At 39.6% G+C, this 27,978-nt stretch overlaps 3 protein-coding genes across 8 annotated transcripts; 2 read left to right on the top strand and 1 right to left on the bottom strand.

The window, feature by feature from the left end:
• The first annotated feature begins 1,067 nt into the window (after positions 1-1,067).
• On the top strand, positions 1,068-12,292 carry atp2a1l (ATPase sarcoplasmic/endoplasmic reticulum Ca2+ transporting 1, like). Of its 3 annotated transcripts, XM_011488036.4 has the most exons (24): positions 1,068-1,446; positions 2,101-2,118; positions 2,311-2,393; positions 3,230-3,334; positions 5,268-5,406; positions 6,029-6,109; positions 6,206-6,291; positions 6,376-6,673; positions 6,761-6,927; positions 7,014-7,102; positions 7,198-7,300; positions 7,389-7,520; positions 7,609-7,725; positions 7,797-8,015; positions 8,098-8,209; positions 8,297-8,520; positions 8,606-8,826; positions 8,915-9,117; positions 9,199-9,284; positions 9,357-9,490; positions 9,571-9,688; positions 9,805-9,922; positions 10,169-10,211; positions 11,655-12,292. In XM_011488036.4, the coding sequence occupies exons 1-23, from the start codon at positions 1,329-1,331 to the stop codon at positions 10,171-10,173; spliced, it is 2,976 nt and encodes a 991-aa protein (XP_011486338.1). In that variant the 5' UTR covers positions 1,068-1,328; the 3' UTR covers positions 10,174-10,211; positions 11,655-12,292. The 3 variants fall into 3 exon arrangements, with proteins under 3 accessions (XP_011486338.1, XP_004080348.1, XP_023805142.1); XM_004080300.5 differs by lacking the exon at positions 10,169-10,211; XM_023949374.2 differs by lacking the exons at positions 10,169-10,211; positions 11,655-12,292 and having other exon boundaries at positions 9,805-10,011.
• On the bottom strand, positions 11,947-18,788 carry sult1st6 (sulfotransferase family 1, cytosolic sulfotransferase 6). The gene is made up of 7 exons (XM_004080301.5): positions 18,070-18,788; positions 17,043-17,171; positions 15,391-15,488; positions 14,963-15,089; positions 13,694-13,788; positions 13,194-13,374; positions 11,947-12,619 (listed from the first exon to the last, which is right to left on the bottom strand). Exons 1-7 carry the CDS (start codon positions 18,254-18,256, stop codon positions 12,507-12,509), a joined length of 930 nt encoding a protein of 309 aa, XP_004080349.1. The 5' UTR covers positions 18,257-18,788; the 3' UTR covers positions 11,947-12,506.
• Positions 18,789-22,220: 3,432 nt separating this feature from the next.
• LOC101172609 (tectonic-3) lies at positions 22,221-27,964 on the top strand. Of its 4 annotated transcripts, none has more exons than XM_004080303.4 (14): positions 22,221-22,741; positions 24,056-24,170; positions 24,248-24,345; positions 24,447-24,559; positions 24,644-24,752; positions 25,268-25,380; positions 25,472-25,513; positions 25,697-25,771; positions 25,873-25,992; positions 26,067-26,165; positions 26,261-26,364; positions 26,474-26,621; positions 27,385-27,519; positions 27,602-27,964. In XM_004080303.4, the coding sequence occupies exons 1-14, from the start codon at positions 22,429-22,431 to the stop codon at positions 27,842-27,844; spliced, it is 1,827 nt and encodes a 608-aa protein (XP_004080351.1). In that variant the 5' UTR covers positions 22,221-22,428; the 3' UTR covers positions 27,845-27,964. The 4 variants fall into 4 exon arrangements, with proteins under 4 accessions (XP_004080351.1, XP_078793523.1, XP_011486341.1 ...); XM_078937397.1 differs by having other exon boundaries at positions 22,238-22,741; positions 27,724-27,964; XM_011488039.4 differs by having other exon boundaries at positions 22,238-22,741; positions 24,444-24,559; positions 27,724-27,964.
• The last annotated feature ends 14 nt before the right edge of the window (positions 27,965-27,978 follow it).

Here is a 27,978-nt window from a genome sequence, read left to right as displayed (position 1 = left end):
TGTTATAAAGAATGGGTCAGAACCCCACAGGGATTTTACTAAAGTTAAAAATGGTTCAACTAACCTAATTCATATAAAGCAGAAATCAAGTTCATTTATGTTCTCACTAATGTTTATCGCTAATATTGATTTTTAATTGGATTTTCCAAAAATAAAGATATACTTTCATGAACGAAAATCAAGTTTTTCCTTCAAATGTGACAGATTTAATTAAGCTTTTTTTGTTTTTTCCTTGTTTCGATGGAAAATATTCAAAAAAACAATCCAGGTGGCGATGAAACGTTTCTTCTATGATTTCACAACTGACAAGAGGCAAAAAAATAAATAAAAACACTTTGGAAAGTTCTCATATTTATGGCGTGTCAGTTTGTCAGCTTTTTTAAACAAATAGTAAATCAAAGGGATCTGGACACATTTTATGCTCTGACTTTAGTGCTTTAAATCAACCACCAGAGGCCATTGTCTCACACGTAATCTCAGCTTTCAGCGTCCTGAAGCCGTTCCTCCATGGTGGGTTGTTTTCTCATAAAAAAAAAAAAAGAAAAAAATTGGATCCTCTTGGATTTACAACCTCTCTGTGATGGGATATTTTTTCCCCCCCAGGGATGATTCTCCAAAGAAACTCTGGTTAAACCCTTCGTCCTCACATCACACTTCACCGTCCCGCCCGTTTGTGTCGTCCCTCAAAGAATGTCCCAACGATGGAGACAATTTTGGTGCACAAACGTTCAAACATGCCGGGGCAAATTGTCACTATTTCCCTTTTGGTACTTTGTTTGCAGTGTTCTTATCCGGCTTTGCCCCCCTTTCCTCAGCAGAAACCAGTTGAGCCGTCACTCAATGCTCCCTCAACCCCCCCACCCCCACCCTGATGGTCGTCTGTCTTACTCCCTCTCCTTCTCCTGTCCTCTTATTCCACTGACCATGCATATTCCAAAAACAGATCTTCATCTATGGTACACCCCCCCCCTCCCCACCACCTCCTTTCCAAATCCAAGCCTTGCACCCCAAGTTCCTGTCCAAGTCCACCATGTTTCCTTATTGCTCCACCCCCTGACCATCAACCCCAATCCCCTCAACCATATCCGCCCAAGGTGGAATGTGGACGCATATGTCAGCAGGGGGTCCCTCCCATCGCGCACCCTTTGGTGGTATAAAACCCTGAGCGTGCAGGCACTTATTTGCTCTTTCTGTCAGTACTCCTGAATTAGAGGGTGCCACACTTCCAGGTGAGGGTGGTGGACCAAGGTTAAAAGCGACAAAGAAACAGTAAAAAGCAAAGAGAAGCAAAAGAGCGCGGATAGGCCTGGTTAGTCTATCCAGAAGGGATGGAGAACGCACACGCCAAGACCCCGGCAGAATGCCTGGCTCACTTTGGGGTCAACGAGAACACCGGCCTCACTCCTGACCAGTTCAAGAAGAACCTGGAGAAGTACGGCTACAATGGTGAGAGTTTGGGGCGTCTGGGATGGGGAAGGACTCACGCAGTAGACGTTCGGGCGCAGGCCACACAGAGAAACCAGTCACTCGACTGTCAAAGCAACCACAGGCAGAATACTCCACAGGCAGGATCTGTGGGTTCCTGATTTCACCTCCTCCACATTTGTTGAGCTGTTTCAGGAAGGAGATGCAACAGCTGGTAGAAATTCAGAGACTTTGGGGAGCTATTTAAAGATAGGCAAAGACGATGGCTAGAGAGGTGATTGAGACATTTTCTAGCTGGTACATGGGCTCGCATTGACATGTGGACTCCTTTAGACTTAAACAGAGGCTATGAAGCGACTTAGAGTCAAACAATCTTTCAAAACAATGCAGATTGATGATTATTGGAGTGGCAACATAGGCCACAAAGTGCTTGTGATGTGGTCCTCAAAACCAGTTTATCACCTTTTAATGTGTGTTAGAACATAAGAAACCCTACAGACTCATGGTAAAATGCCCCAAAACTACCCAGAACTTGTTAATTTATGTTTAGCAGAATATTTGTGAAACCAGTGATTTTGTTGTGATATAATCCATATTTTCCAGTTCGTTCGATAAACACCAACTAACAAAGTTTTTTTTTTCTCTCTTTCTTTCTGCATCCCTTTTGAACACCAGAGCTGCCCGCTGAGGAAGGTAAGCATCAAGCATAAGGAGAACACTCACGTGAAGTCGCATTGCACTTAACGTCAGCAACAGTTTTTTCTAATTTATTCTGCAAACTTATTTTGTTTATGTAAAAAAAATATATATATTTTTTAAGCTTATTTTAGTTCTTTATGTCGCTGATTTCTTCCTTGGTTTTCCTGATTTTCTTTTCTTGCTCAGGCAAGAGCATCTGGGAGCTGATCATTGAGCAGTTCGAGGACCTGCTTGTCAGGATCTTGCTGCTGGCTGCCTGCATCTCTTTTGTAAGTACTTTTTAGCCAAAACTTCTGAAAAACATGCTGTTTCTGTGATGCTCATGTAGCTTCAGGCACACAATGAAGTCCTTCAATCCACACTTTCGTCTTCATTCCGTCTTCTCCTGCGTGTTTCACAGCACAAACCACTCCTTAAAGCAGCCTTGGTGTGTTTGATCATGACTACATGCCCACTTTGTTAAGAAACTTCACATCCCCCCGCTCAAGCCCCCTCCAAGTATTTTTGAAGATGACAACTTGAGAAGAGGGGAGATGGATTGCGAAGGCTTGTAGGAGGTGTATTAATTGCTTTGCCCAGTTTTCACCCCTTCAGCCAGCTGTCACGATAGCCTTAGAAGGCGAATATTGAGGAGCCAGTGAGAGACGGGGGGTCAAAGCAGTGTAGGGGGCCAGGGTATGGGGGGGGGTTATTTTAAGAAAGCCCCAAGCTGAGGAGAGAAACTGAATCCTTCAGGAAAGGTCAGGACTGTAGGAAGGAACAGAGGGCCCTACTTAGGAGGAGCAGGGAGCGAATAAGCAATTATGTACCCATATAATGTATTTTATGATAACAGTGGGTATCAGCACTAGAAAGGAAATAATATTGTTTTTATTGTTGAAACAGTGATCTAAAAACTGCCTGTTTGGACGTTTTATGACAATTAACCAAGCTAAATGTTTCCAAAAACATATATTTCCTTAAACCACATAACTTTTTCCCATTCACACAAACAAACATTGACATCTTAGTTCACAAAAGCTTCTTTCGGTTTTTGAAAGTTAATATTTCAATGTTTTTCCCCATGGGGTCCTGTTTGCTTACCAATTCTCCTCTTTGGTTGCAGGTGCTGGCCTGGTTTGAGGAGGGTGAGGAGACCGTCACTGCCTTTGTGGAGCCCTTTGTCATCCTTCTCATTCTCATTGCAAATGCAATCGTTGGAGTGTGGCAGGTCAGTGGCAGGGCCCTCAGCAATTATCCAGTGCACAGGTCAAAGTTGCCTTAATTCTGCAGGTGTCAGTATGCAGGGAGTTTTGCTGTCATCGCGCCTGTGCCAAGTGTCCAAAACAGCTGCTCCACTTACAGTGCCTCGCAAAAGTATTCACCCCTTTGGATGTTTGTCCCTTTTGCTGCCTTCATGTATCCCTCATGGTCAACAAAATCTGCCTTTCCTCACGCAAAAATTTGCTAGAAAAAAACCTTCAGTGTCAACGCGAAAACAGAATTCTACAAAGTGATGTCAATGAAACAAAAATGTACAATGAAATATAATTGCTTGCATAATCATTCCCCCCCTTCAAGTCAGTATTTAGTAGATGTACCTTTGGCTGCAATCAAAGCTGTGTGGGTAAATCTAAATCAGTCTTGTACATTTGCACACTGGAATTTTGCTCCATTCGTCTTTGCAACACTGCTCAAGTTCTGACAGGTTGCGTGGATGCCAGGCATGAACAGCACTCTTCAAGTCCAGCCACAGATTCTCTATGGGATTTAAGTCTCGCCTTTAACTTGACCACTCCAGAACATTAACCTGGTTCTTTTTTAACCATTCCTGTGAAAATTTTGCAGTATGCTTTGGATCTTTGTCTTGCTGGGAAATAAATCTCCTCCCAAGCCGTAGTTCTCTTGCAGACAAAAAAAGATTGTCCTCCAAGATTTCAGTGCATTTAGCAAAATTCGGTCTGCCTTCTATCTTTACAAGCCTTTCGGGGCCTGAAACATCCCCACAGCATGATGCAGCCACCACCATGCTTCACAGTGGGGATGGTGAATTTTTGGTGATATGCAGTGTTTGGTTTCAGCCAAACATATTGTCTTGTCTGATGGCCAAAAAGCTCAATTTTGGTCTCATCAGATCAATTAATCTTCTTCCACTTGATCATGGAGTCTTCCACATGCTTTTTGCCAAATTCTAGTCGAGCTGTAATATGTATTTTCTTTAGCAGTGGCTTTCTCAATACCATTTCCCATGAAGCTTTGTCCGGTGAAGATCTTTTTCTGAGTTGCTTGGAGTGTTCCTGTCTTCATGGTGAAATGGTAGCCAGGAATACCGTTCCACCAGTATGTGGACCTTTCATAGACTAGTATTTTATAACTGAGTCACTTGGGACACACACAACCCACTCAGGTCATCTTCATTTCACTAATTGTGAGACAATTGCTACTAATTGAATGAACTTCTATTGAATTAGACCATTCAATTTAAAAGCGAGTGAGTAATCATGCAAACAATTATATTTCATTTAATTATTTTTGTTTTAGTGGCATTACTTTGTAGAAAACTGTTTTCACATTGACATTGAAAGTTTTTTTCTAGTAAATTTTTTTGTGAGAAAAGACTAATTTAATTGACATTGAGGGATTTATGAAGGCAACAAAAGGGACAAACATCCTAAGGGATGAATACTTTTGCAAGGCACTGTATCCTCATTTAAACAGTTGGGCAGGACAAGCTGCTGTTAAATCTATGGTGTGCATTTCAGATCACACTTAGTCCTGCTTGTCAAAGAATAACCACAAACACGCTGGTTGTCCATGTTCCGCACTAGGACTTAGTGTTTATGCATCACAGATGACCATAGACCCTTGAAGCATTGGAGAAGCGCACATCAAATTGCAGATGTGACCTACTCATGTTTCATCCACAACTTGTCTAGTACTGTGTAATTGGAATTGACTGTAAGCCTATTGGGTAATCTTGTGGGCTGCTAGCCTTCTAGCATGGGTAAACAGGTGTGCTGACTTCCCTTGACCTGTTTTAATGCCCACTTTTACAAATAAATGGGGCACAAAAATTGTATTTATGTTTAACTTTTTTAAAGTTGTGATAATTATTTTCATTCATTTGGACCTTTTTCACATTCTGACTTTTGTATGTTTCCCAGGAGCGTAATGCTGAAAGTGCCATCGAGGCTCTCAAGGAGTACGAGCCTGAGATGGGCAAGGTTTATCGTTCTGACAGAAAGAGCGTGCAGATGATCAAGGCCAGAGAAATTGTCCCTGGAGACATCGTTGAGGTGTCAGGTAAGGACTGGCTCCTCACTGAAATATCAGATAAAAACTCTTCAAAGCTGGGTGTCTTTTTTAAGGCAGCAGTGCCTTGGTAAAAACATGCTGACTGCACAAAATCATGAATATAAATACCCTCGCTATGCAGGCCCTGTTGCCCCTCTTCTTCCACAGCCGCTGTCACCCTCTTCTGTTTATTTGTCAGTGTAAACATGTTGTGCTCTCCAGCTGACTGTGTCAATCCCCGGCTCCTCTCACTTCATTGGTCAAGGCCTTGGCCTGTTAAATTTTATTGGGGTGCATTAAAAAAGTATTTAGAGACCCCTTTTGTAAGAAATGTATATTAGTATTCAATTGATACAAACATCTTCTGATTAAAACGTTCTTAATTTTTGATTACATTTTGACTGTACACTGCAAAAAAGATAAATTTAACCAAAAAATGAAACAAAATGCAAATATATCTTACATGAAAATGTTCAATAAACTAGTTTTAATGGGGTTTTTGTCAAAATTTTCTACCTGTTGTGGGTTTACTGTAGATTCAGAATCACTTCTCAAAAGGCTGTCACAATTTTCCCACCAATTTCTCTGTGACTGGACAGTTCCTTAATGTTGATGCTCTGTGATCCCACAGTTGGTGACAAAGTCCCCGCTGACATCAGGATTACTTCCATCAAGTCCACCACCCTGCGTGTTGATCAGTCCATCCTCACTGGTAAGTCAAGAAAATGGTAAAAAAAAAAATAATGAGTTCCCCCGAATCTGCATTAGTGTTTTTTTTAAATTATTTTTGTTTTTCTTTCATTCTCAGGTGAATCTGTCAGTGTGATCAAGCACACTGAAGTTGTTCCCGACATGAGAGCTGTCAACCAGGACAAGAAAAACATGCTTTTCTCTGTGAGTTAAAAAAGTTTCAACATTTTTTGTTGTTTGGGTCCTTTTACCCCTGACCTGACTCCCCTGCCTAATTTCCCCCCACAGGGTACCAACATCGCAGCTGGCAAGGCCATTGGTGTGGCTATTGCCACCGGAGTCGGCACTGAGATTGGGAAGATTCGTGACCAGATGGCTGCCACTGAGCAGGAGAAAACTCCTCTGCAGGCCAAGCTAGACGAGTTTGGCGAGCAGCTGTCCAAGGTTATCTCCCTGATCTGTGTTGCCGTCTGGGCTATCAACATTGGCCACTTTAATGACCCTGTCCACGGAGGATCTTGGATCCGCGGTGCCGTCTACTACTTCAAGATCGCTGTTGCTCTGGCTGTGGCTGCCATCCCTGAGGGTGAGGGAATCAAAAAATCTGAGGCCTATACTGTAATTTTATTTATCCTTTAACTACAACAAATCAAACTCCCTTAACATATCTCAGGTCTGCCTGCTGTCATCACCACCTGCCTGGCTCTTGGAACCCGCCGTATGGCCAAAAAGAACGCCATTGTCAGAAGCCTGCCTTCTGTGGAGACTCTGGGCTGCACCTCCGTCATCTGCTCTGATAAGACTGGCACCCTCACAACCAACCAGATGTGTGTGACCAAGGTCAGTGTGTCTTCATGGAAACACAGAGTTTTTAAACCAGAACTTAAAATTGAGAGAAAAGATGATCTTTGCTTTCTGCTTTGCAGATGTTTGTGATCAAGAACGCCGATGGGGACCATGTTGATCTTGATGCCTTTGATATCTCTGGCTCCAAATACACCCCAGAAGGCGAGGTGTAAGTCTGTTCTCCTTGCAATGTCTCATCGTTCACATAACATCATTTAAATGAATCCTGTCTAATCTGTCTACAATTCTCTCCTTTTACATTAGGACACAAGGAGGTGCCAGGACAAACTGTAGCCAGTATGATGGCCTGGTTGAGCTGGCCACCATCTGCGCCCTCTGCAACGACTCCTCCCTGGACTACAATGAGGTAAAACCCAAAGCTCTGTTTGTGCAACAATACATCTTCATGAGCATTCATGGTGTAAACCCTTCCCCATGCTCCTTTTTCCTTCTAGTCCAAGAAGATATATGAGAAAGTCGGTGAGGCAACTGAGACTGCCCTGTGCTGCTTGGTTGAGAAGATGAACGTGTTTAACACCAATGTAAAGAACCTTTCCAGGGTCGAGAGGGCCAACGCCTGCTGCTCTGTAAGGATGCCCAAAAGGAAGATTGGTTTTGTTGAACCAAGAAGTTCAAGTTTGTGAAAAATAATAACATCTGTACATCCTCCAACAGGTGATCAAACAGCTCATGAAGAAGAACTTCACTCTGGAGTTTTCCCGTGACAGAAAGTCCATGTCTGTGTACTGCACCCCAGCTAAAGGTGACGGTGGTGCCAAAATGTTTGTCAAGGTCAGTTGTTAGTTTTCCTCTCATGCGTTTATGCTGTAAAACACAGAATAACCATTCTGGTACCTTTGCAGGGTGCCCCTGAAGGTGTGATTGACAGGTGCGCATATGTGCGTGTTGGCACCACCCGTGTGCCCCTTACCAATGCCATCAAGGACAAGATCATGGCTGTTATCAAGGAATGGGGAACCGGCCGCGACACCCTCCGTTGCCTGGCCCTGGCTACACGTGACACGCCCCTGAAGGTGGAAGAGATGGTCCTTGAGGATTCCACCAAGTTTGTTGATTATGAGGTAAAGTCATATAGATTTAACTAAGAACAGTATGTCATTGCCAAACTTTTGGTTTCACTTCTTTTCACTCATTTTTCCTCAGACTGACTTGACTTTTGTTGGCTGCGTGGGAATGCTGGATCCTCCTCGCAAGGAGGTGACTTCCTCCATTGAGTTGTGCAGAAATGCCGGAATCCGTGTCATTATGATCACTGGTTAGTATGAATTGCATTTTCAAGATGGCAAATGTACACCATAGCTATTAGAAAATATTTTATAACTTTACTGACTTTTCTTGACAGGCGATAACAAGGGAACAGCTATTGCCATCTGCCGTCGTATTGGCATCTTCTCTGAAGATGAGGATGTTTCTGGCAAGGCCTACACTGGACGTGAGTTTGACGATCTGCCCCTCCATGAGCAGGCTGAGGCCGTCCGCAGAGCATGCTGCTTCGCCCGTGTTGAGCCAGCCCACAAGTCCAAGATTGTCGAGTTCCTGCAGGGTTTTGATGACATTACAGCTATGGTAAGATCTGGGAAACACCAGCTGAGTCTTTCCAGCAGTGATTTGAAAACTTTGCAGAAGCGTTATTTATCTTCTCCTTTTCCAGACTGGTGATGGTGTGAACGATGCCCCCGCCCTGAAGAAGGCCGAGATCGGCATCGCTATGGGCTCTGGCACTGCCGTTGCCAAGTCTGCCTCTGAGATGGTCCTGGCTGACGACAACTTCTCTTCCATTGTGGCTGCTGTTGAGGAGGGCAGAGCTATCTACAACAACATGAAACAATTCATCCGCTACCTCATCTCCTCCAACGTCGGTGAGGTCGTCTGGTGAGTAGTCTATGTGTCCTGTCTGATGCTCTCCTGAATCTTTGCTTTGACTAAGGTTAACAATGGGTGTCTTCTCACATTTCCTCAGTATCTTCCTGACTGCTGCTCTTGGCCTGCCCGAGGCTCTGATCCCTGTCCAGCTGCTCTGGGTCAACTTGGTGACTGATGGTCTGCCTGCCACCGCCCTTGGCTTCAACCCTCCTGACTTGGACATCATGGGCAAACCCCCACGTTCCCCCAAGGAGCCCTTGATCTCTGGCTGGCTTTTCTTCAGATACATGGCCATTGGAGGTAGGTTTCTCTTCTGAAATCTACCTTGGAGTTTTCTTGAATTTGGGGAACACCTTTTCCTATTGTTTTGTCTCCTAACAGGTTATGTCGGTGCTGCCACTGTCGGTGGTGCTGCCTGGTGGTTCCTCTACGATCCAACTGGCCCTGAAATCACTTACTACCAGCTGGTAAATCATCATTTGATCATTCTAACTTACCCAAACACAGGTGCGTTTACTCATTGACTCTCCTCTGTGCAGTCCCACTTCATGCAGTGCCACGCTGACAATGAGGACTTTGCCGGCATTGACTGCGAGATCTTTGAAGAGTGTCCTCCCATGACCATGGCCTTGTCTGTGTTGGTCACCATCGAGATGTGCAATGCCCTTAACAGGTGCCACTCCAAAACTTGCATTTGTAATTTGGACAAAAGATAGACTGTTCCTCACATGGCACATCATTCTCTTTTCCAAGCTTGTCTGAGAACCAGTCTCTGGTGCGTATGCCCCCATGGAGCAACTTCTGGCTGCTCGCTGCCATGACCCTGTCCATGAGCCTGCACTTCATGATCATCTATGTTGATCCTCTGCCTGTGAGTCACACATTTCCTTTTTATGCTTTGAAATGACCAACATTTCTGCAAGTCTTTGAGGAGCTACAATACGTCTGGTTTCTATAATCTGCATCTAATCTCTCCTTTCTCCCCAGATGATCTTCAAGTTGAAACATTTGAGTGTAGATCAGTGGATGGTGGTCTTGAAGCTTTCATTCCCCGTCATTCTTATTGATGAGGTGTTGAAGTTCGTCGCCCGCAACTACGTCGAGAGTAAGTGACCATGTTATTTTTGCCCATCAGTTTCAAAACAAATTTCTTTGTCCTCTGATCATCAATTACCCATTAAAATGTAACTGTCTAATCCTTTAATATTTCCATTTTTTCAAAACTTATTACATATTAACGCTTCTTTTTTTAATACATTTGTTTGATTAAGCCCAGTTGATATGTTTGTGTTATTAATGCCACTTTTTTCCTGTCATCATTAACTCACTGATCCCTCTTGTTCATTTCCAGAATAAATCAATCAACCACCTCCATTAGCCTTTAACTAAAGAAGGTATTCTTCCTGTCACTGTGCATCGAGTTTTGTCTTTGTATATTTTATCTTTTTTTTCCTTCCATTTTTCTCTGATTCAATTGTAAAGTTGGTGTAAAACTTGTGTTGATGTGGCACTCTGGAGTCTCCTTACACATTGACCACCAGACATTTAAGGTTGAGTTTTCCAAAGTGATGAGAACAGGATTTGTGTGAGGAGATTCCAGTGTGGGATGCCCTCTGCCTTGCAGTAGTATTTTGCTTTTTTTTGGACAAATCAGGTGAGTTTGGGGGTTTGTCCCGCAAGTCCTTTGGCCTTCCTTCCATGTTTTGTTTTTAATCATGTAGTAAATGGTTTCTAGCATTTACTGTATAGAAAGAACACAAAGGTGTAAATATTTGGCCTATTTGATTATCACAACCTGCTAAAGCCATTAAAACAGAACAAAACATTCAACAGATTTGACTCGTGTTTTTCTTATAAACCATTTACTGCATGGTTAATTTTTAGCAAATGTTATAAAAGTATTTATATATAGTATATAGACTAGGGGTGTCAGAATCCAGGCCTTGAGGGCTGGTGTCAAACATGTTTCCAACCAACCTGCCGTTGTAGCTCCTTATTGGCTAAACGCCTGACCCCGGTAATCAGCAGCAGGTAAGGCAAGATTACTGGAAAACCAGCAGGAGGCCAACCCTCGAGGCCTTGAGTTTGAAATCCCTGAAACATGAACATTTAAAAACAAAAATGTGCTTTTCCTGTTTTGTGCAACACCATCAGGCAAGCTGCATTAGATTGACACTTCTGTTAGTATTTTCAAAAATGAGTGAAATGACCGAATTGAAGCTGTGATCAAATTTTAACCTTAAAATAGCGACGGTTTAATAAAAGTGGAATGAGTGTAACTTAAAAGCTGATTTTAAAAAGTATTCTTATTTGGGTTTTTTTTAACCCTCGTTTCAAAGTTTTGTGCTGCATTTGATGGCAGCGTGGAAATTTTAGTTTTAAACAAATCAGAAATTAATGCTTTATATCCAATTCTTTTAGAGCAAGGTTTGGGGTTAGGGTTTGATACCTACTATTAATTATTTCAGTAAATATATCATGCTCGTTTAAAATTGCAGTTTTGCAGACTTTTATGATCACTTTTATTTCATTTTTGATATTTGTTTATCAAAATATTTTTAATTGATTCCATGTAACATCATTTTAAATGAATGAATGATTGCAAAATGTTATTGCATCCAATTTTTTGAACATTTATTTTATTTTATTTTAATTGTGTTTGATTTTGCATAGTTATCTTTTAGATCCCAGCCTGCTTTCTCACTGAGATTTGTCTCAACTTGGCAAAGATTTTGTACTTTTCCAAGAAATTTGTCATCGTCCCTTGTCCTGGTGGTCTTTGTTTGGTTATTACTGTTTCACAGACGTGTCCAACTGATGTGTTTTCTCTTCAACAGGCTCAGACGTAAAACATTAGAGACGTAGGAGAAGATGATCCTTAGGGTTGGAAAGAACGAGGCGGTGAAGAAAGAACAACCAAAGAGGGGAGCCATAGTGAGCCAACCAATAGAAAAGAGAGGAGAAAACACCACTAAAATTATTTATATAAAAAAATTGCCAAATATCTGAAGAAAAACAGTGTCCATGTAAAGGAGATTAATTAAAAGAAGAGAAACTTCCTAACTACAAAAAAAAATTAAAACGTTAATAAAAATTCTATTCTCAGAGATCAAGTATGTATTAAAAGTGTTTCTTTTTCTTTTTTGTTAACCTTGAATATTCTCAGCTGTTGTGTTCATGTGTCCTCTGTCCATTTTCATAAGATTGACTTTCCAGCTGGTTACTCTAGTCTTTGTTGCTTGTGTCTCGTGCAGCCGTCCTGCTTTAGCCGGGCTCTGTAAAGTGTGGTGCAGGTTTTCATAGGGGCAAAAACAAAAAAACATGCCTCCAGCTGCCTACAGTCTCTATAGGCACCTATGCAGTCAGCGGACTCTGCTGGAGGTCACATGACATAAAATGGGCATGTCCACAACACTTCTGGTCTTATTTATTTGTTTACGTGATAAGCTCTAATAAAGTGATGATTTAAAACTCATCTTTTCACATTGTTGAGTAAATTTCATTCACCCTTAGCACAAAAATGTTGATTTCCTTTATATTTGTGATGAAGTGCATTGTTGCATTTTGGTTTTAAGCTTGTGCCAAATCTCCGGACAGTGTTTGCTATCGAAGTGCTGCACAGTTCCTCGGTCTTTGTTTTTTTTTTATTCTTATAATTTTTGAAGCAAATCTGGATCAATCAAAGTCCCTCAGATGAGACTCCTGAAAGGTATGTTGACATCCTTCATTTGCTCCGCATAATCCTCGTCAAACATCTTTGCCTGCTCGGGTGTGAAATGATTTTTCCAATCGCCTACTTCCCCTGTACAGAGAGCAAAAAGCAGAAAAGACGACACAAGTGTTAAAAATTCAGACTCCTTAATATTTTTCATTTTTTCTTTTTTTTTTACACTAACTGATTAAAAAAGATATTCGACAAACTGTTTTATTGCTAAAACTGTTCTTGGAGAGGAGAAGCAAATCTATCAATTTTGAAATAAAAATCAGTACAATGTATATATTGGATGAAATAAGTTTATAGTATTCTCTTGCAATGCAACAAAAGAAGGGAATCTTTATTAATCTTTATAATGACTAAGTGTCATAGCAGCATTTATCTACTTATAGGTGATTAATGGGCTTTTTGAGTCTTAAAGGTCCTTGTTATGAACTGAGGGACCTCTAGGGGGCAGCATTGCATTATATCAAAAGGAAGAAGGAGCTCATGAGTCATGCATGATTCAACAGATAAAAAAATTAAAAACTTTTTTTGTGTTTTTTTTAAATAACAATCAAAGAATCGCAGCATTCTCTTAATGTCTCTCCTCCAAATAATCTTTTTAATTTGCCTTTACATAGAGCAGTTTTGTTCTAAACTATGATCCGAAAATAAGAACCTTTTCTCATGAACGGAGAGACGGACTGATCAAACACAGGAGATGGGATGCAGGAGTAGTTGGCCATGGGGTTCTCCTTCATGCTCTTGAAGGACGTCAGCTCCACGATTTGGTTGATGACCTCGTCAGAAACTGACAAGTCCAGATACTTCATGATGCGCAGAACTTCACGGCGAGGATTCTGCAGTAAAGAGTGTTTGGTTTGGCAAAACTAATGTTGAACCATATTAAAAGTTAAACAGCAAAACATGAACACAAATGCTGCACTTTAGTTTTATAAATACAAGTTTTGAGGGAAGAAAATGGATTGTAAATTAATGATGATGAATGATCGTAAATTATGCAGGGAAAAAAACATAACTTAAACAAAGTTAAATCAAATTCATACATTTAGCTTTATTATTCTTTTAGTTTTGTCGAAAACATTTTGGCTTCTTTAAAAACTGGGGTGTATGTGGCATGTGATGTTCATGTCAACATGTTCCATTTGTTCTCCTCACCTCTTTCATGTCCTCGTAGAAAAGGTACAGGATGTTCCTCTTCTCTTTCTCCACCCAGTAACTCTTCACATGATCATACCAGGGGCCCCATGACACTGAGAAAAAACAAGTCATTAAACTGAATCATTAAAAGCTGCTCTAAAAAAAATTTTGTAGGTTTAAAACACTCTGTACCGGTTCTTTCCATTTTAAATCATGTTTAAACCATAAAAACACTTCTCTTTGTGGATTTTATTTCTCTTTTGTTTACCAGTAGGACCAATTTGTTGCAGAAAGTGTTAAAAATAGGGGAACTTTCTCATATCTGCAGCGTCTGGCTGAAAACGTCCTGATTATGGCTTTTAAAATATTGATTGCATTTTTACAAAATCATTCCGTGACTGTTCTTTGTGGGTAATTAAAATAAAAACACAATTGCTGACTTTAAAACCAGTTCAATTTTATTTATATAGCCCAATATTACAACAGAGTTTTCTCAACAGGCTTTACACCAAAACATAAAACCAGTCATAAAATACAATAGCTGATTGCCAAACTGAGATACACTTAAAATTATGTATCACAAAAGACCGAAATTTCATGTCAAAATGTACACAGTGGATGTTTGACACTGCCTGTTACGACTGAAAGCAAAAATTCAACTGTAGTGAATCAGAAAATACATTAAGTGTAGCACATTACTTATAGATTACACAAGAGCTGTTGACACTGAACAAATTATTACCTCCTTATGTGAGCATTCTTTGGTTTAGTTTGCTTTTTAAGTGATGCTTGAGTTCTGTCAGTCTCTCTAGGTTCATGTTAACCTTCCACGGCTGTTTTCATTTTTGTTAGTGTCTGGTTTTTCCTTTCTTCACTGTCAGGTCATCTGCTCTGCTTTGTCACCAGTTTTGTTGCTCCCATGATTTTAGGTAAGCGTTTCTGCCACTATGCCTGGTGTCCTGCATATTGGGTCCTACACCACCAGTTCCTGACTCCACAATTTAAATCCAAACCTGCGGCAAAGACTTAAAAAAAGTCTTTTTAAATAGCTAAAATTCCATTAACTGTCATACTTGTCGAAAATCTCTTTGTTGACCTGCAGGAGTGCTTTCCTCTGACTGGTATTTATGGCGCTCCATAGGAGTGCAGGTAATCCCATTACAGCCACTGAAGCATAATGAGGCTCTCAGGAGTGGAATAACACTTGAATGTCAGAAATAATGTGTCAAGAAATTGAAAATAAACAGCCACATAACCTAAAAAAAGAATGTCCTTTGGTCTACTTACACTCTCCTCTCATGAACTTGTTGATGTAGCCGTCGAACGGCCCCGGCTCAGGCTGAGTCTTGTTCATCAGATCAAAGTAGTAGTAGCTCACCAGGTTGTCTTTGGCGTTGCGTGCAACATATATTGCCTTGAAAAAACAAACAAACAAACAAACAAACAGACAAAACAGGTTTACAACAATAAAACTCATCACAGGAAGGATATTTGAATTTTCAGATCCCGCTGAATCTCTTTCGGGGTCACGGGGTTGCTGGAGTTGGGTGCCAGCAATGCACACCTTTAGAGACACCAATTAACCTACGAAGCATGTTTTGGACTTCACGGGGAGAACGTGCACAAGTCCACACAAAAAAAAGGCCTCTGAAGAAAAATGCAGTTCTTGTGAAATTCTGGGCTGGCTATAATAGGTCCAACAGATTGTGTCTCACCTTGCATTTGTTCTCCCAAAACCCAGGAGGCACCAGCTGGAAGGGCAGGTGAGTCTTGATGACTCTTGGGGGATCCATTTTCTTCAGAAGATCAAGTCCTTTAATTTAATGAATAGATATTATCATTTTAAATGTTGGGTGATTCACAAACATTCAGTTTTCTGTTATAAAAAATTCTTAAATCCTTATTTCATCACTCAAAACAGGCTTTTTTAAAGCAGAGTGGGCATAACATTGATGTTGGAGTGAATCTGCAGGCTTTTGAGAATCAATTATCAAAATTAAGTTAAAATTGTTTATATATTCTTTGATTTTATTTACTTATTTTTTCTTGCCAAATAGTTGAATAGAGAAATTGTTTCAGTGTATTTTGTGTCCAACAAAAGCTGCAAATGAGCCGTTTGCATGAGCACTGGTGTATTAAAGGTGATAAAATAAAAGCTGACAAAGCATCTGCAGCTCAATAATTAACACCCTGGAATCATGTGGTTGGAAACTCGGCAGAGCAGTAGACAGGAGCAGCAGTCTTTTCTCTTTATTTTTATGAGAAAATATAAATAAAACTGAAAATATTTTAAAGTTTTGACCAATTTCTTTGAGTAACTTATATTAGTTACAATAAAAAAAAACGATTTTGATAACTTTTATATTACTCCAAACTGGTGATGTATTGATTAAACTATAAATGAATAGTAATCTATAAATATTAAAGGACTGCTTTTAAAGGTCTGTTATGAAGTCAGGGGACTTAATTTTAGTCGACTCTTTGCTCTGAACTGCAGCATCCTTTTACAATACAAAACATGCACAAAAAACAAATTTGTCTCAGTTGATTTATTATTTTTTTTAATCAAAAATAATCTATTTGGGTATTTTTTTTACTAAAATAAAGAAAAAGATAAGAGAATTTTTTAATTAACTTTAGTTTTTATTGCTTGGAATCTACTCCAGTAAAACATTAGGCAGAGAGAAAAAGATTTCTTTAAGCTGATAAGAGAAAAATGAACAAACAAGATCACTGATACTTCAAATGAGGGAATGAACTGAGTTGAACTTGTGTGATAGCTTCAAAAACGTCTTATTATCTGCTTCTGTTTCTACCAATTCACTCAGAAAAAGCTTTTTTTTGCAATCATTTTGTTTGAAGCTTACAAATAAAGATTATTAGGAGACTTTAGAAAAGAGAAAGTAACCCTTTATCACCACTTTAAGCCAAACTGATATTAGAAACTAAGTCATGAGGTCAAAGTCTAGCTTTTTTTTCCCTTTAAAAGTTTATTTAAAAAACATTTTGAAGTACCTTTAATTTGAAATATTCAGAAAACTGCTTCCTGCTGGTGTAGATTTAAGTAAGTAAAGAACAGTGTTTTTTTGTTTGTTTTTTTACTCTTTTAGAAATCAGAGCGGGAACAAATACGTAGAACCTGAGATCTCTGAATTTTTTATGTTTGTTTTTTCAGCCTGAATTTGTCAGGGATGGGGATGGGCAGGGGGGGTCCGTTAGGCAAACACTCATGGGTTAATACCTCTTTGACCCTGTTTGTTTAAGCAACCACTGCTCCGAGCAGATTCTACCCAGAACTGTAATACAGGGATTTCTAAATGTGAGGCGAGAACGTCCACATGTGCGTGGGGCAGGCAGGAACACGTACCTGAGGGAATTGGGGGAGGGGAGCAGATTTCTAGAAAGGGGCTGCGGATGGGAGTCGGAGCTCGTTTACAGGCTTCAGCATCTCCATTGTGGAGGAGCAGGTCCACTATCTCCTGAGTCCACGTGGTGCCTAAAGATCCCCGGAACATCAGAGAGAACAAATGGGTTTCAGCAGGAAACCAAATCTGCGTGACTTTTCCACTCTTTGAGTTTGGAAATGACGCCCCACATTGATGAACCTCTTAGAAAACTCATTAAAACTCTTCAAGAACCGATTGAGGATAGACAATAAAAGTATCTTAATGTTGCATTGAAGCTTTAAATGGAACATTTTTGTTAAAAACATTTTAATTGGTAAAGATCAGGGGTCTGCACTCCAGAGCCATATGGCGCCCTTTTAACCTTCATTGTGGCTCTTTGGTTAAAAAAATAAAAATAAAAATAAAAAATATTTTTTTAATTTAAAAAAAGTTACTGTGAAGAATTAAAAAAAGGGCAAACTAACGGAAGCTTTATTCAACTTATTCACAGAAAGTTAAGGATAGAATGTTTCATAAATCAAATTTTAAAAATTTGACAGTTTTTTGTGCCCCGCCCCACCATAGAACTGCAATTGGAGATCACTAAGCACATCCAGAATTAAAACTAACATTCTAACAAACTAACTAACGTTTCCTTTTTGTTTGTTAGATTGACAAATTTCTGTCTGAGATGCACTAAAAGCGGTAAAGTACTTTCTTTTAATCACCGCTTACATTACACGACCTACTACTAAATTAGCTGCATTGAAATGATCCTGTGACACAGGGTGTCTTTTATTTTGAAAGTAAGTCATGTAAACCTCTGTCAAAAGAAATCAGTGTCTTAGATTTCTAAAGAGTGAAAATGGGTTTTGGTTGGTAAAAAATGGCCCAGAACGCCTCTCTAGGTGCTGAAGATTGCAGACCCCTGGTATGGATTAACATATAAAAGGAGTACAACTTCATCAGAAAAGATAGAATACACCCAAAGCTGTGAGCGTTGGATACCTGCTTTAGGATAGGTGGCAATCAGGAGGTCTGACGGGTCAGGACAGAAAGCCCAGATGGAGTCCCAATTGTTGGCAATGTGGCACATGAGCGGAACGCCTCTGATGTGGATGAGAGGGAAGCGAGTGATGGAGGAGCCGGCCTTCTCGATGGCCTCTTTGTAGGATAGATTTTCTTCTTCTGACATGACTGATTCCAGCAAAAGTTCTGAACACACACTAGAAATCCAGAAGCCAATTTCCCACAGTCAGACGGCTCCAGAAAGGCCACGGTGGTTGTTGTCCTTCAGCTTCCAGCTTCAGCTGGCTCTGTCAGCATTCAAGGCTGATTTGCCTTCTGCACACCTTAGATTCCCACCGTAATAAAATACCTTCCTGCTTGTTGGGGAAAGCCCACAGTGACTGTGCATACTTCCTCGTCACGATGTCGTTGTCTCCTCCTGCTGTCCAGAAATTGCTCCTCTGGATTTCTGTGGTTTGTCCTCAGATTCTGAATGAAAAAACAGAAGTCTGACAGTTGAAAAACGGTAATCCCCTGGAATCTTTGCTGAACACAGAGTACTTCCTCTCCTCCAAATGTTTCTGCTGTTTTCTATCTTTGCGACCTGGCTGAGTGCTTGTACCAGGTTCCTACCTCTCTGCAAAACACTGGAACTTGCACAGCTAGACCTGCACTAAAGTGCTTTTATGTAACATTCCCAGTTACGTATGAACTTCCCAGAATTTTGCACTTCCTCTCACAACTTTTCTGCCTTACCCTGACATGGGGGGAAAAAAAGGGAGGGTCTTAAACAAGCCACTGAGAGGTGAGCCTCGGTTTGAAAACACACAGAAGATGGATTAACATTCAATCTGACTGCTCAAAAAAAAAGCTTTTTAACTTTGGACATTAAGCAAACAACTGTTGTAGTAGAAGCTTTATTTTAGAAAAGACTATTGCTTTTCTTTTACGAGTCACAGGAAATATATGGAAGCCGCCCAGCAAAAACACACCTTTGGACCCTCTTACAGTCAACAAAGTAGCTTTTACATTAAAATGACCCGGCTGAGGTTTTCTATCCTTCTACTATTATATTTCTGAGAATGATTTCATTTTGAAGACGTCTGGCTTTACAATTAGCTGCTTATCTTCAAGAACTTTGGTTGTTTCGCCAGAGGCCGTTGTTCAGACATCACAGGATTTCCACTCTCAATATCCGGCTGAGAGCAGAAACGATGTTTTTAAAGAAAATAAACTCAACTGATTGTTGCGTGGAGCTCTGAACTCCTCCAGAGTTCAACACTGATTTCATCAGCTTTGAAGTTGAGACAATCTGCAGTTTAAAGACACACAAAAAAAATTGATTCTGAGGTTTCAACAAAGAAATGAAGCATATTTAAACATCTGCTGCTCTTTTTTCCAGAAAAAAATATTCACAAAAACAAATAAGGTCTGCCAAGTTTTAAAAGTAGCCTGAAGGAAGAACAGTTCTTTAGGGAGAAAAAAAAGGTCTTCTGTGGTCTGCTTAGACAAACACAAAGTAAAGTCAACGGATGTCTTTCCGGATCAAATCACAAGCGTTGCTGGAAATATTACAAAGTTTAGTGCTTCTTCTGGGAGCTCTCAGTACACAACGCTCTCTCAAAGTTCGCAGAATCGGGTAAAGAAGTTTAAAACAAGGCAAGCAAAGAGTTACAGAGGCAGAGAGAGAGAATGTTTTCCCTCCAAATCACTCATACCTCAAATAGTCAGGGAGATTAAAACACATTGTGCTGAGGTTATTTAGACCTCAGTGAATCTGGAAAGTGGGAAAGAGAGTCATTTGCACATTTGAACAAAGAGTCTGTGCATCACTGTGCCTTTTTTTTAATCAGGTTTTAGAGAAAAGTTTCAAAGCATTTATTTGCAACAACTGAGAACATTCAGTTTAACATAAAATATGTCCAAAAGCTTTTAAAAGTTTAGTTTAGTTCATCTTTCAGACTAGAAGTTGAAAAAACAATTATTTCACTAGAAACGGGCAAAGCACATCCATTAAAAGGAACACATCACAAATCCATCTAAAAATCTGAGGATTTAGAATTTTGAAATATATTTTTGTACATTTATTTGACTCTGCATAAAATAATAGTTCCATATATTTGAGTTATTCAGATCACAGCTAACAATAAAACACCTAAATGTTTTTGGGGGCCTGAAATATTAGAATGCAGCAGGAAACTACTATCCTGTACAGAACCATTTATCCTGTCTGGGCTTGTTTGTTGATTCTATCAGAGGTCAGGATAAAATGACAAAAGGTTGCGTGCTCGTAAGATCTGCATCTTATGAGTTTAAAAGTTGACAGGGGTGGGGAGAGTTCTTTCAAAGCTTGATGCAAAGACTATTTTTTCTTTAAAGTACAAAAAATGCATGCAAAGCTGTATTTTCATGACATTAATTATGACAGTAATTACATTAATGTGTTGTGAATTATTGTTACTTATGTTGATGTTGTTCTTTTTTATCAATATTTTTTAAATGTGTCTTTTAGAAAAACAAGAGAGAGGACAAAAAGGTCAAAGGAGTTTGTGAAATAACATAAAAAAGGGGTTTAAATACCCCCCCCCCCATAAATAAAAAAGTTGTCTGATTCCCTTTGTTTTTGTTTAACAATTTCGTTTTTTTTTTAAGTGTGTTTTTTCCAGACAAAGAACATTAAACCTATCCCAATAAAGATTTATACAACGGGAAAAATGGATTAACAACTGTCGGTGCTTTTTGGACCTTTGGGACCAGGTTCCAATGCACTTCACTTTAAAAAAAATACTTTTAGACATGAGAGGAGCCAAAACATAATAACAGGGTAAAAAATTATGTTGGTACTAAATACTGATTGAGCTCAATTGTAGGATACATTGTCATATTGTGTCTTTTTCTTTAATAGCATTTACAGTTTTTAGGAAAACGTTTAGCTTTTATTAACAATTATTTATGTATAAGTTAGTAGGACACAGTATTTATTTTCAATATGAGATGAATCAAGTAATGCTGTATCAAATTTTACCTTTTCAAATCCAGATGTCTGAATACTTCTTTATTGCATTGCCCAGTTTGAACATCTCCACTCGTCCACATCTGAGAACCTTCCAGTTTGAGCTCTCCTTGTTTTACTTGGCTTGCACCGATGCAGCTCGAACAGAACATTTTTGCAAAAGATAGAGCAGTCATAAGAATTCCATTAATAAAACATCAGTTTGAAGCCATTAAAGATTAAAAGATAAATAGTGAAAATACTTGGAATTGAGGCCATACCTTCTATGTGTTTAAAAGCTGAGGAAAAGCAGAAAGATGGAAGAATTGAATGTCTTGCTCTTCTAACACACTGATTATTGTTCATGTTATGTCTACCTTTGAAAAATAGCACAATATATAGCTGGACGTCACTCTAAAATGGATAGTGGCCGATGCAATAACTGTAAAACAGAAAATGTTCATGTTAATTTACGACACAAGCTAGTTTTTTTGTCCATCCTTTTCAAAAAACTTTTATTTGACTCAGTTTAGATGTAGTTTTGTTAAGTGTTTGTGTCAAGTCTGTTGACATCTCAAGTCCTTGAGCTGAGGGTACAGAGCCCTGGACATGGCACTCAAAAAAATAAATAAATAGTTCCCTCAAATTAGCATTTTGAATGCAAAAATTAGTATTTTTTATGCAAAAAAATGCTAATAATATATTACGTTTTGCGCACAACATTTTAAATTGGGGAAACAATCATTTATTTTTATTTGTATCATTTATCTTTCAATTTCCTGTCTTGGGCTCCTTACAGGGGAAGGTTTCCAGTGGTGGGGAACAAGAACAGAAAAAAAGGATGGGGGGAAAAAAGGTAAAGATTTGTAAAAAGGTTAAAAGTGACTTGTAAAGAGAAGTTGAACAAAGAAGAAATTGTTTTGAAAAAGAAGTTTAAATGACCTAAATAGTTGTTTTTTTCCGGAGGACATTAAAAAACAGATAATATGGGCTGCATATATATTAACATGGTGAAGTAAAAGGACAATTTATCAAGATTTTGGAAAGCTTTGAAATAATGAAAAGCTCCTATTAATCATGTCATTTACCACTAACTGAAGGCTTTTGTTTATTGATCAGAAACGCACATGTTCGTCTATTGTAGGCGATTTACGGTAGCGAGGTCCTGAAACCGGAAGTCTTCATGACAACTTCCTTAGCAACGAGACAAAATAAGGGTGTTTGGCTAAGTAGCTTACTGAAAGGTTTTCAGATTTTCGGGAATTTTAACTATTTGATATTTAAATCAGTAATGATTAAAAGTAGCAGCAATATTATATATATACATTTACAATTTTAGATAACTGCGCCATGTCTCTAGTGGCGAAATGAACCTCTGTTTATTCCCCATATGTGTTGTTTTGTGTGCACGTTTACTTCACGCGGCCACGGAGCTTGGACTAGCTTCTGCTGTGACTAACACCCCAACAAATGTGGAGCCTCTCAGCGCAGCTACTCCAGCTCCGGGCGGGTCTGGAACCACGGAGTCCGTCACAGCCGGACTCACGGAGGGGGTGTCACCGCAACCCACTCCAGACTCCACGGTGACGGTAACGTCCACGCTGTCCGTGTCTGAGTCAGCTTTCACCGGGGCTCCAACCGCGACCACCGTCCAGAGCACAACTCAGCCTGCTTTACAGGGTAACCAAGTTGCAACGATGTGCAAGAAGCCCCAAACCTCTTTGGCTTTGAGTAAAATGCTAACTATTTAAATATTGAATGGTTTGGGAGTTTAGGTTCCTTTTTTTAGTTACAGTTACTTAGATGCTGTCATTTACATTAAGATTTCTAACATCATGTCAGCTTACTTGATGGTAAAAAGTTTACTTCACCGTGTCAGAAATGTTTACATCTGTCTGCTGTTCAGAGGTAAAGTTAATTTCATTTAAATGTAACCTATAGATTTCTTAAAGACATTGGATTTATATTTATATTTGACAGTAAGTAGAGAAAAAGCGCACTATCATGACAGAAAATCCCATATTTGACTTGGCTTTCTTTTATTTTTGGCTCAACTAAATCCACTACAGCAGGATCCTATTTGACATGGGTGTATTTTATTTTGAAAGGAACTTGTCTGTGCTGCTGTCATAGAAGTTAAAATAAGAACATAGCACTATTATAATTCAATGATCGTAAATGTTAAAAGCTAAATTTGATAAATGACCACAAAAACATCAATAAAGTCTATTTTTCTATAGGATTTCTAAACGTTGCGGCTCTCGCTGTTTCAGGAAGAAACTGAACCAAATGGCTCTTTTGCTGTTAGAGGTTGCAGAATTTCTGCCCAAAGCAGAGCAAAGGCAGAGAAATTCAAAGGCCTTTGGAGAATTTGAGGCTGGAAATGGCTGCTAAAATACCTATTTCCATCTACAAGTTTGAATAGAAATCATACATTTAATAATTTTTCTATTCATAAAGCAAATTTAAAAAAATAAAACATTTCTACTGAATGAAGTTGCAGTATTGATTGACAGAATTAGGATTTTTTATGTTAAAAACAAATACTAAACAGGTTTGCATTAATAAATACAACATATTAGTTTAATTAAAAAATCGCCAAATTTGGTTGATTTATTTCGTATTTTCGAAGTGCGAATCGATTTAATTAGTCAACATTTTTACGCTTTTAGTGTAGACAGTTTTTAAAACTATTTAAATCACAATAAAATAAAATAAATTCAAACAAGAATCTCAAAAATATCAGTACAAAAAGAAATCAGAGAAATAAAAGAAAAATTTAAGACAATTTTGCTTTGACAAAATAAAACAAATTTTTTGCCATCTATGCTGAATTATTTAAACTCAAATCCTGTCCCTTAAATGTTTAAATCAGGAGGTTTTTTTTTTGCTATTTTGAAATAAAAAAAAAAAAAGTAAAAATACTGAAGTCTTGCAAAGATATGAATAAAACACGCTTTCCCATTGAATTAGTTCTTGTTTTTATTTTCTCAGGTTGTCTTTGTGACCTGACAACAGATTTCTGTGACATTGGCTGCTGTTGTGACACCACAGATTGTGGTGTTGCCAACTTGAGCTCCGTCTTCCGTGGATGCCCACAAGCAGTCACGTAGGCGTTTATTTTCTCCAAGTCCTAGATGGTTCATCTTGGAGACGTGATCACGTTTCATTTGTTTTATTTCCCAGTCTAGGAGTCTGCATTGAGAAATGGCTCATGTTCAAAGCCAACATGGATTCTCGTCTCGTCACTGTGACCGACTCCTTCTTCTGTGTCCAAAATGACAGTTAGTAAACTGAATATAAAGCAAAATAAATGTACATCTATTTAAAAAAATGCAAGAAATAAGGTTTACCCACCAGCACAAAATATTTTTCCTCCCAGCAGATGTTCCTCCTAAGTCTGTCCCAGCAGTTAGTGGACGTCCAGTTTTAGGAAACTCCTACCACTTCTCAGCTCCAGGTCAAACGTTCATCAGTCATGAAAGAGATTTTTACCGGGTAATCGCATAATGAAAGGTTTTTACTCACTTATAATAAGTCAGCCTTAAGGATGCGTTGATTATTTGGGACATGGTTTTGCAGGTTGATGACGTTATCCAGACGTATTTCCTGGACTCTTCTGTGCGAAGCGTCCTCCGTCAGCCTTCTGCGGGGACGGTGTCGACACTCTGCATCAACCGAAACCCTGCAAGTGAGTTCACAAAGCAAAGGTGTTTATTAAAAGGGGGTCAATTCACATAGTTTTCTGCAAGAGAAGCTACAATCTGACTGTTTTAAAGTAGATAAATTAGTTGTAATGACAATTCTGAAGGCAAGATGTTGCAAAAATTGAATATTGACTATTCTTTTACAATGAATATGTAATTTTAAGATATATTTACATCAAATGTGTTCTTTCGTTCGACTTCTGATGTCATATTTAAATTAAAATAATTCAGTTTTTGTTAACTGATGAAAGGACTTTTATTGTGAAAGGTATTTATATCAAGTGGAAAACAGGAAACAGCGAGTTGCAGCCCTCTAAAATCTTACAAAAAGGACGTTAATAATGCTGTTAAATCAGGATAACATTAGATTTATTAATAAGAAGTACCAAACTGAACACAAATTCAACTGTGATTTTTATCTGGAAATGAATTTAAACATAGCAGCACATTGAGACTAATGTGCATTCTCTTGCATTTGTGTGTTATTTTCCTCCTGCAGGGTTTTTGAGATCTGCTTCCTCATCTTGCTCCCGCATGGTGACTCTGGACTCTTGCTCCACAGATCCGAATCTCAGCGCCCGCTCTTACTTCTCAGACCTACATCTGATCAAGGTCATTAAGCTCAAGCGAGCTAAAAGCGTCAATGCAGCGTTTAGGTCTTTTCTCAGCAGAGATTCCAACTTGTTTGTTATTTTTGTTACAGATTCCTCTAGCAGAGAGTGTGGCACCAATGCTAGACTTTCTGGTAAGAATGTAATCTCAGATTCTTGACTGTTCACGTCACACATCCTCATACATGTACATTGAATAGAGTGCTGGTTATTATTGCTTTTTCCACAAAGTTGTCAATAGAAAAACAATCGTCCATAATTATAACATTTTATTTGTGTGGTTTCATAGCAAATGCTCAACCCCCACCTGTTTGCAGATCCCTGTAGTTCCACAGGCTGACTGGCCTGCACCAGCCAAACAAAACGACTCCTGTACAAATGTGGTGAGAAAAGTGAGTAAGCACACAAACGCATCCCAACACACACTTTGTGTCAAACAACAACGCTTCACTCTGATTTTTGTTTTGCTTTTGTTTTTCCGGCTGCCCTGCAGGTGACGTTTGTCATCGGCTACACAGGAAGCGGTGAAATCAAGTACGCGACCGTGAGCACGGACTTGGTTGACGTAGGTCTCGATCAGCTCTTCCTGCAGACCCACTCCGTCCATTTCCAGGTACGCCTTCCAGGCTGCAGATTCTGCCTCCAGCTGGAGAAACTGAAACTAACCGAGCCGTGAATGACTTGCAGCTGGCCACACCAAGCCCCACCTTGGGGAGGACAAAACCAGCTGTGGGACTTAAAGTTGGATCTACTGTCAATGGTCGCTTTAATGGAGAGGTCCAATCTGTATCCTCACTAAAAAAAACAACTGTTAAAAAAAAAAACGTTTCTTTTTTTTGGTTATTTTGATTAAGCAGCATGGTTCCTTGACGCCGTGTCAGGTTACATCTCTAGGTCTTTCAGCAGCCGGGGAGTGTTCCTCCGACCTCAGCAGAAGAATGCCCATCCTATTCACACACAACACTATCAGTGGATGCAAATTCACGTGGGCCAACTTCATTTGTCTCCTTTTTCGGCTCTGATCAAATCAGGTTTTTTCATATTTTGTCCCCCCATGAATGTTCTTCCTCAACTTCTCTCCATGTGTCGTCTAGTTCCCCTGCAAGTAATTGCTCCCAGCTGCAGTCCCAGATTTACTGGGTCTTGCGAGGATTTGCCGCCCCTGATGTGATTGCCATGAACTCCGGCTCCCAGCCAGACTGGACGAGGGTCATTGTGCAGGAGTGTCCCGTCAGCACAGAGGTAACCTTCAGATTGGCTAAAATAAGGTTACTGTGGTACCGTTTCTGCAAAATCCTCTGTGGAAACTTGTAAACCAAGAAGCATTTTCCTCTGTTGGTGACTTTGCACCTAAGGAGTAATCAGAATCCTTCATTTATTGTCATTACAATATTGAATTAGAGCAGCTTGAGACAGGGAGGTACGAAGACACCAAAGGAATTCGGGGTGCAAAAATGCTAAATATAAACTTCAAAGAAAGAGTATGAATAAATATATAAAATTAAAAAAAAACAGGAACCCAATTACAGACGAGGGGGGAGTGTGTGTCATCGAGTGGGGTGTGGCTTGTATTTGTGGGTGTTTAATAAAGCCATTGCTTGTGGAAAAAAAGCTTATTTTCAGTCGGGTGGTCCTAATGGACCAGTTGCGTCTGCCGGGGGGGTAAGTTGGACAGGGGGGAAGGCTGGATGGGTGTAGTCTTTGATGATGCCGGTCACTCTGCCACAGGAACACAGAGTGGGCTCAATGGCTGAGCCGTAGAAGGCCTCCCTCAGCAGTAATGTTGATGGGTTTTCCTTAGGATGATCTTGGTGTTTTAAGACCAAGTGAGGTCCGCTTAGATGCCCAGGAAGGTGAAGTTTTAGACGCTTTGTGGAACGGGGGGATAACACCTTTGCACCTCCTGAAGTCCAGGATGACTTCTTTGGTCTTTGTACTGGTTAGGATGATGGAAATAATAAAAACAGGTCAATGTTTTATCTTCTTTTTTGATTTCTTCCTACAGGAATCATGCGAATTTGGATGCATCCTCCCCAACTCTCTGTCTATCCAAGTGCTGTGGGCTCGCCAGGGTCTCACGGACCTTCCTCAGAACTACATTCTAGGAGCTAAATACCTGTTCCAGTGTCAAACCGTTCAGGTACATCAAACAAAATATTTTAAAAGTTACTTATTTTTTTTTTTAGCATTCTTTTACCTGTGACACTGTCTGTTTTATCAAGTGTCCCGTGTCATCGCTCACCCTGACGACCAAAGTCACGTTCACTGAAACCACAGTTTACCCAGAAGCCCCAAGAGGTTCACCTCAGCTTGACTGGAAGTTTCCGTTTGACTTTTTCACCAGAGGGACAGCTGAGCTGGACGGACACTTTATAACTGGAGGAAGCTGCAGTTGGAAGGGCGGAAAGAGTTTCATTCTGTTCACAGTGATGCTGCTAACAGGACTCGGATTCTTCAGCTGTTAGCAGCAGAGCAGGACACATTTTACCGTTCATTAAGGTGTCAACGTTTCTCTGATTCTGCTGAAAATGTTTCCAAAAATGCACATTTCACAGTACAATGGAATAAAATATTTTTTAACTGTCCTTTATTGTTTAGA

The sequence above is a fragment of the Oryzias latipes genome, chromosome 19 (assembly GCF_053564925.1).
Source record: "Oryzias latipes strain Hd-rR chromosome 19, Olatipes_Hd-rR_3.1".
NCBI classification, from domain to species: domain Eukaryota; kingdom Metazoa; phylum Chordata; class Actinopteri; order Beloniformes; family Adrianichthyidae; genus Oryzias; species Oryzias latipes.
Note: the sequence above shows the minus strand (reverse complement) of the source record. Positions and strands in the feature narration are given on the sequence as shown.

What these genes read in the sequence shown, in the direction of transcription:
- atp2a1l (XM_004080300.5), top strand. Translation starts at nt 1,329, where the DNA reads ATGGAGAACGCACACGCCAAGACCCCGGCAGAATGCCTGGCTCACTTT. An exon ending in CCGTGTCATTATGATCACTG is followed by an intron (nt 8,210 to 8,296) that starts GTTAGTATGAAT and finishes TTTTCTTGACAG; the next exon opens with GCGATAACAAGGGAACAGCT. An exon ending in CGCCCGCAACTACGTCGAGA is followed by an intron (nt 9,923 to 11,654) that starts GTAAGTGACCAT and finishes TCTCTTCAACAG; the next exon opens with GCTCAGACGTAAAACATTAG.
- sult1st6 (XM_004080301.5), bottom strand. Translation starts at nt 18,256, where the DNA reads ATGTCAGAAGAAGAAAATCTATCCTACAAAGAGGCCATCGAGAAGGCC. An exon ending in TGCCACCTATCCTAAAGCAG is followed by an intron (nt 17,172 to 18,069) that starts GTATCCAACGCT and finishes GGGGATCTTTAG; the next exon opens with GCACCACGTGGACTCAGGAG. An exon ending in CAAGTTCATGAGAGGAGAGT is followed by an intron (nt 13,789 to 14,962) that starts GTAAGTAGACCA and finishes GTTTTTTCTCAG; the next exon opens with TGTCATGGGGCCCCTGGTAT.
- LOC101172609 (XM_011488038.4), top strand. Translation starts at nt 22,429, where the DNA reads ATGAACCTCTGTTTATTCCCCATATGTGTTGTTTTGTGTGCACGTTTA. An exon ending in AGTGTCCCGTCAGCACAGAG is followed by an intron (nt 26,622 to 27,384) that starts GTAACCTTCAGA and finishes TTCTTCCTACAG; the next exon opens with GAATCATGCGAATTTGGATG. An exon ending in TCCAGTGTCAAACCGTTCAG is followed by an intron (nt 27,520 to 27,601) that starts GTACATCAAACA and finishes TGTTTTATCAAG; the next exon opens with TGTCCCGTGTCATCGCTCAC.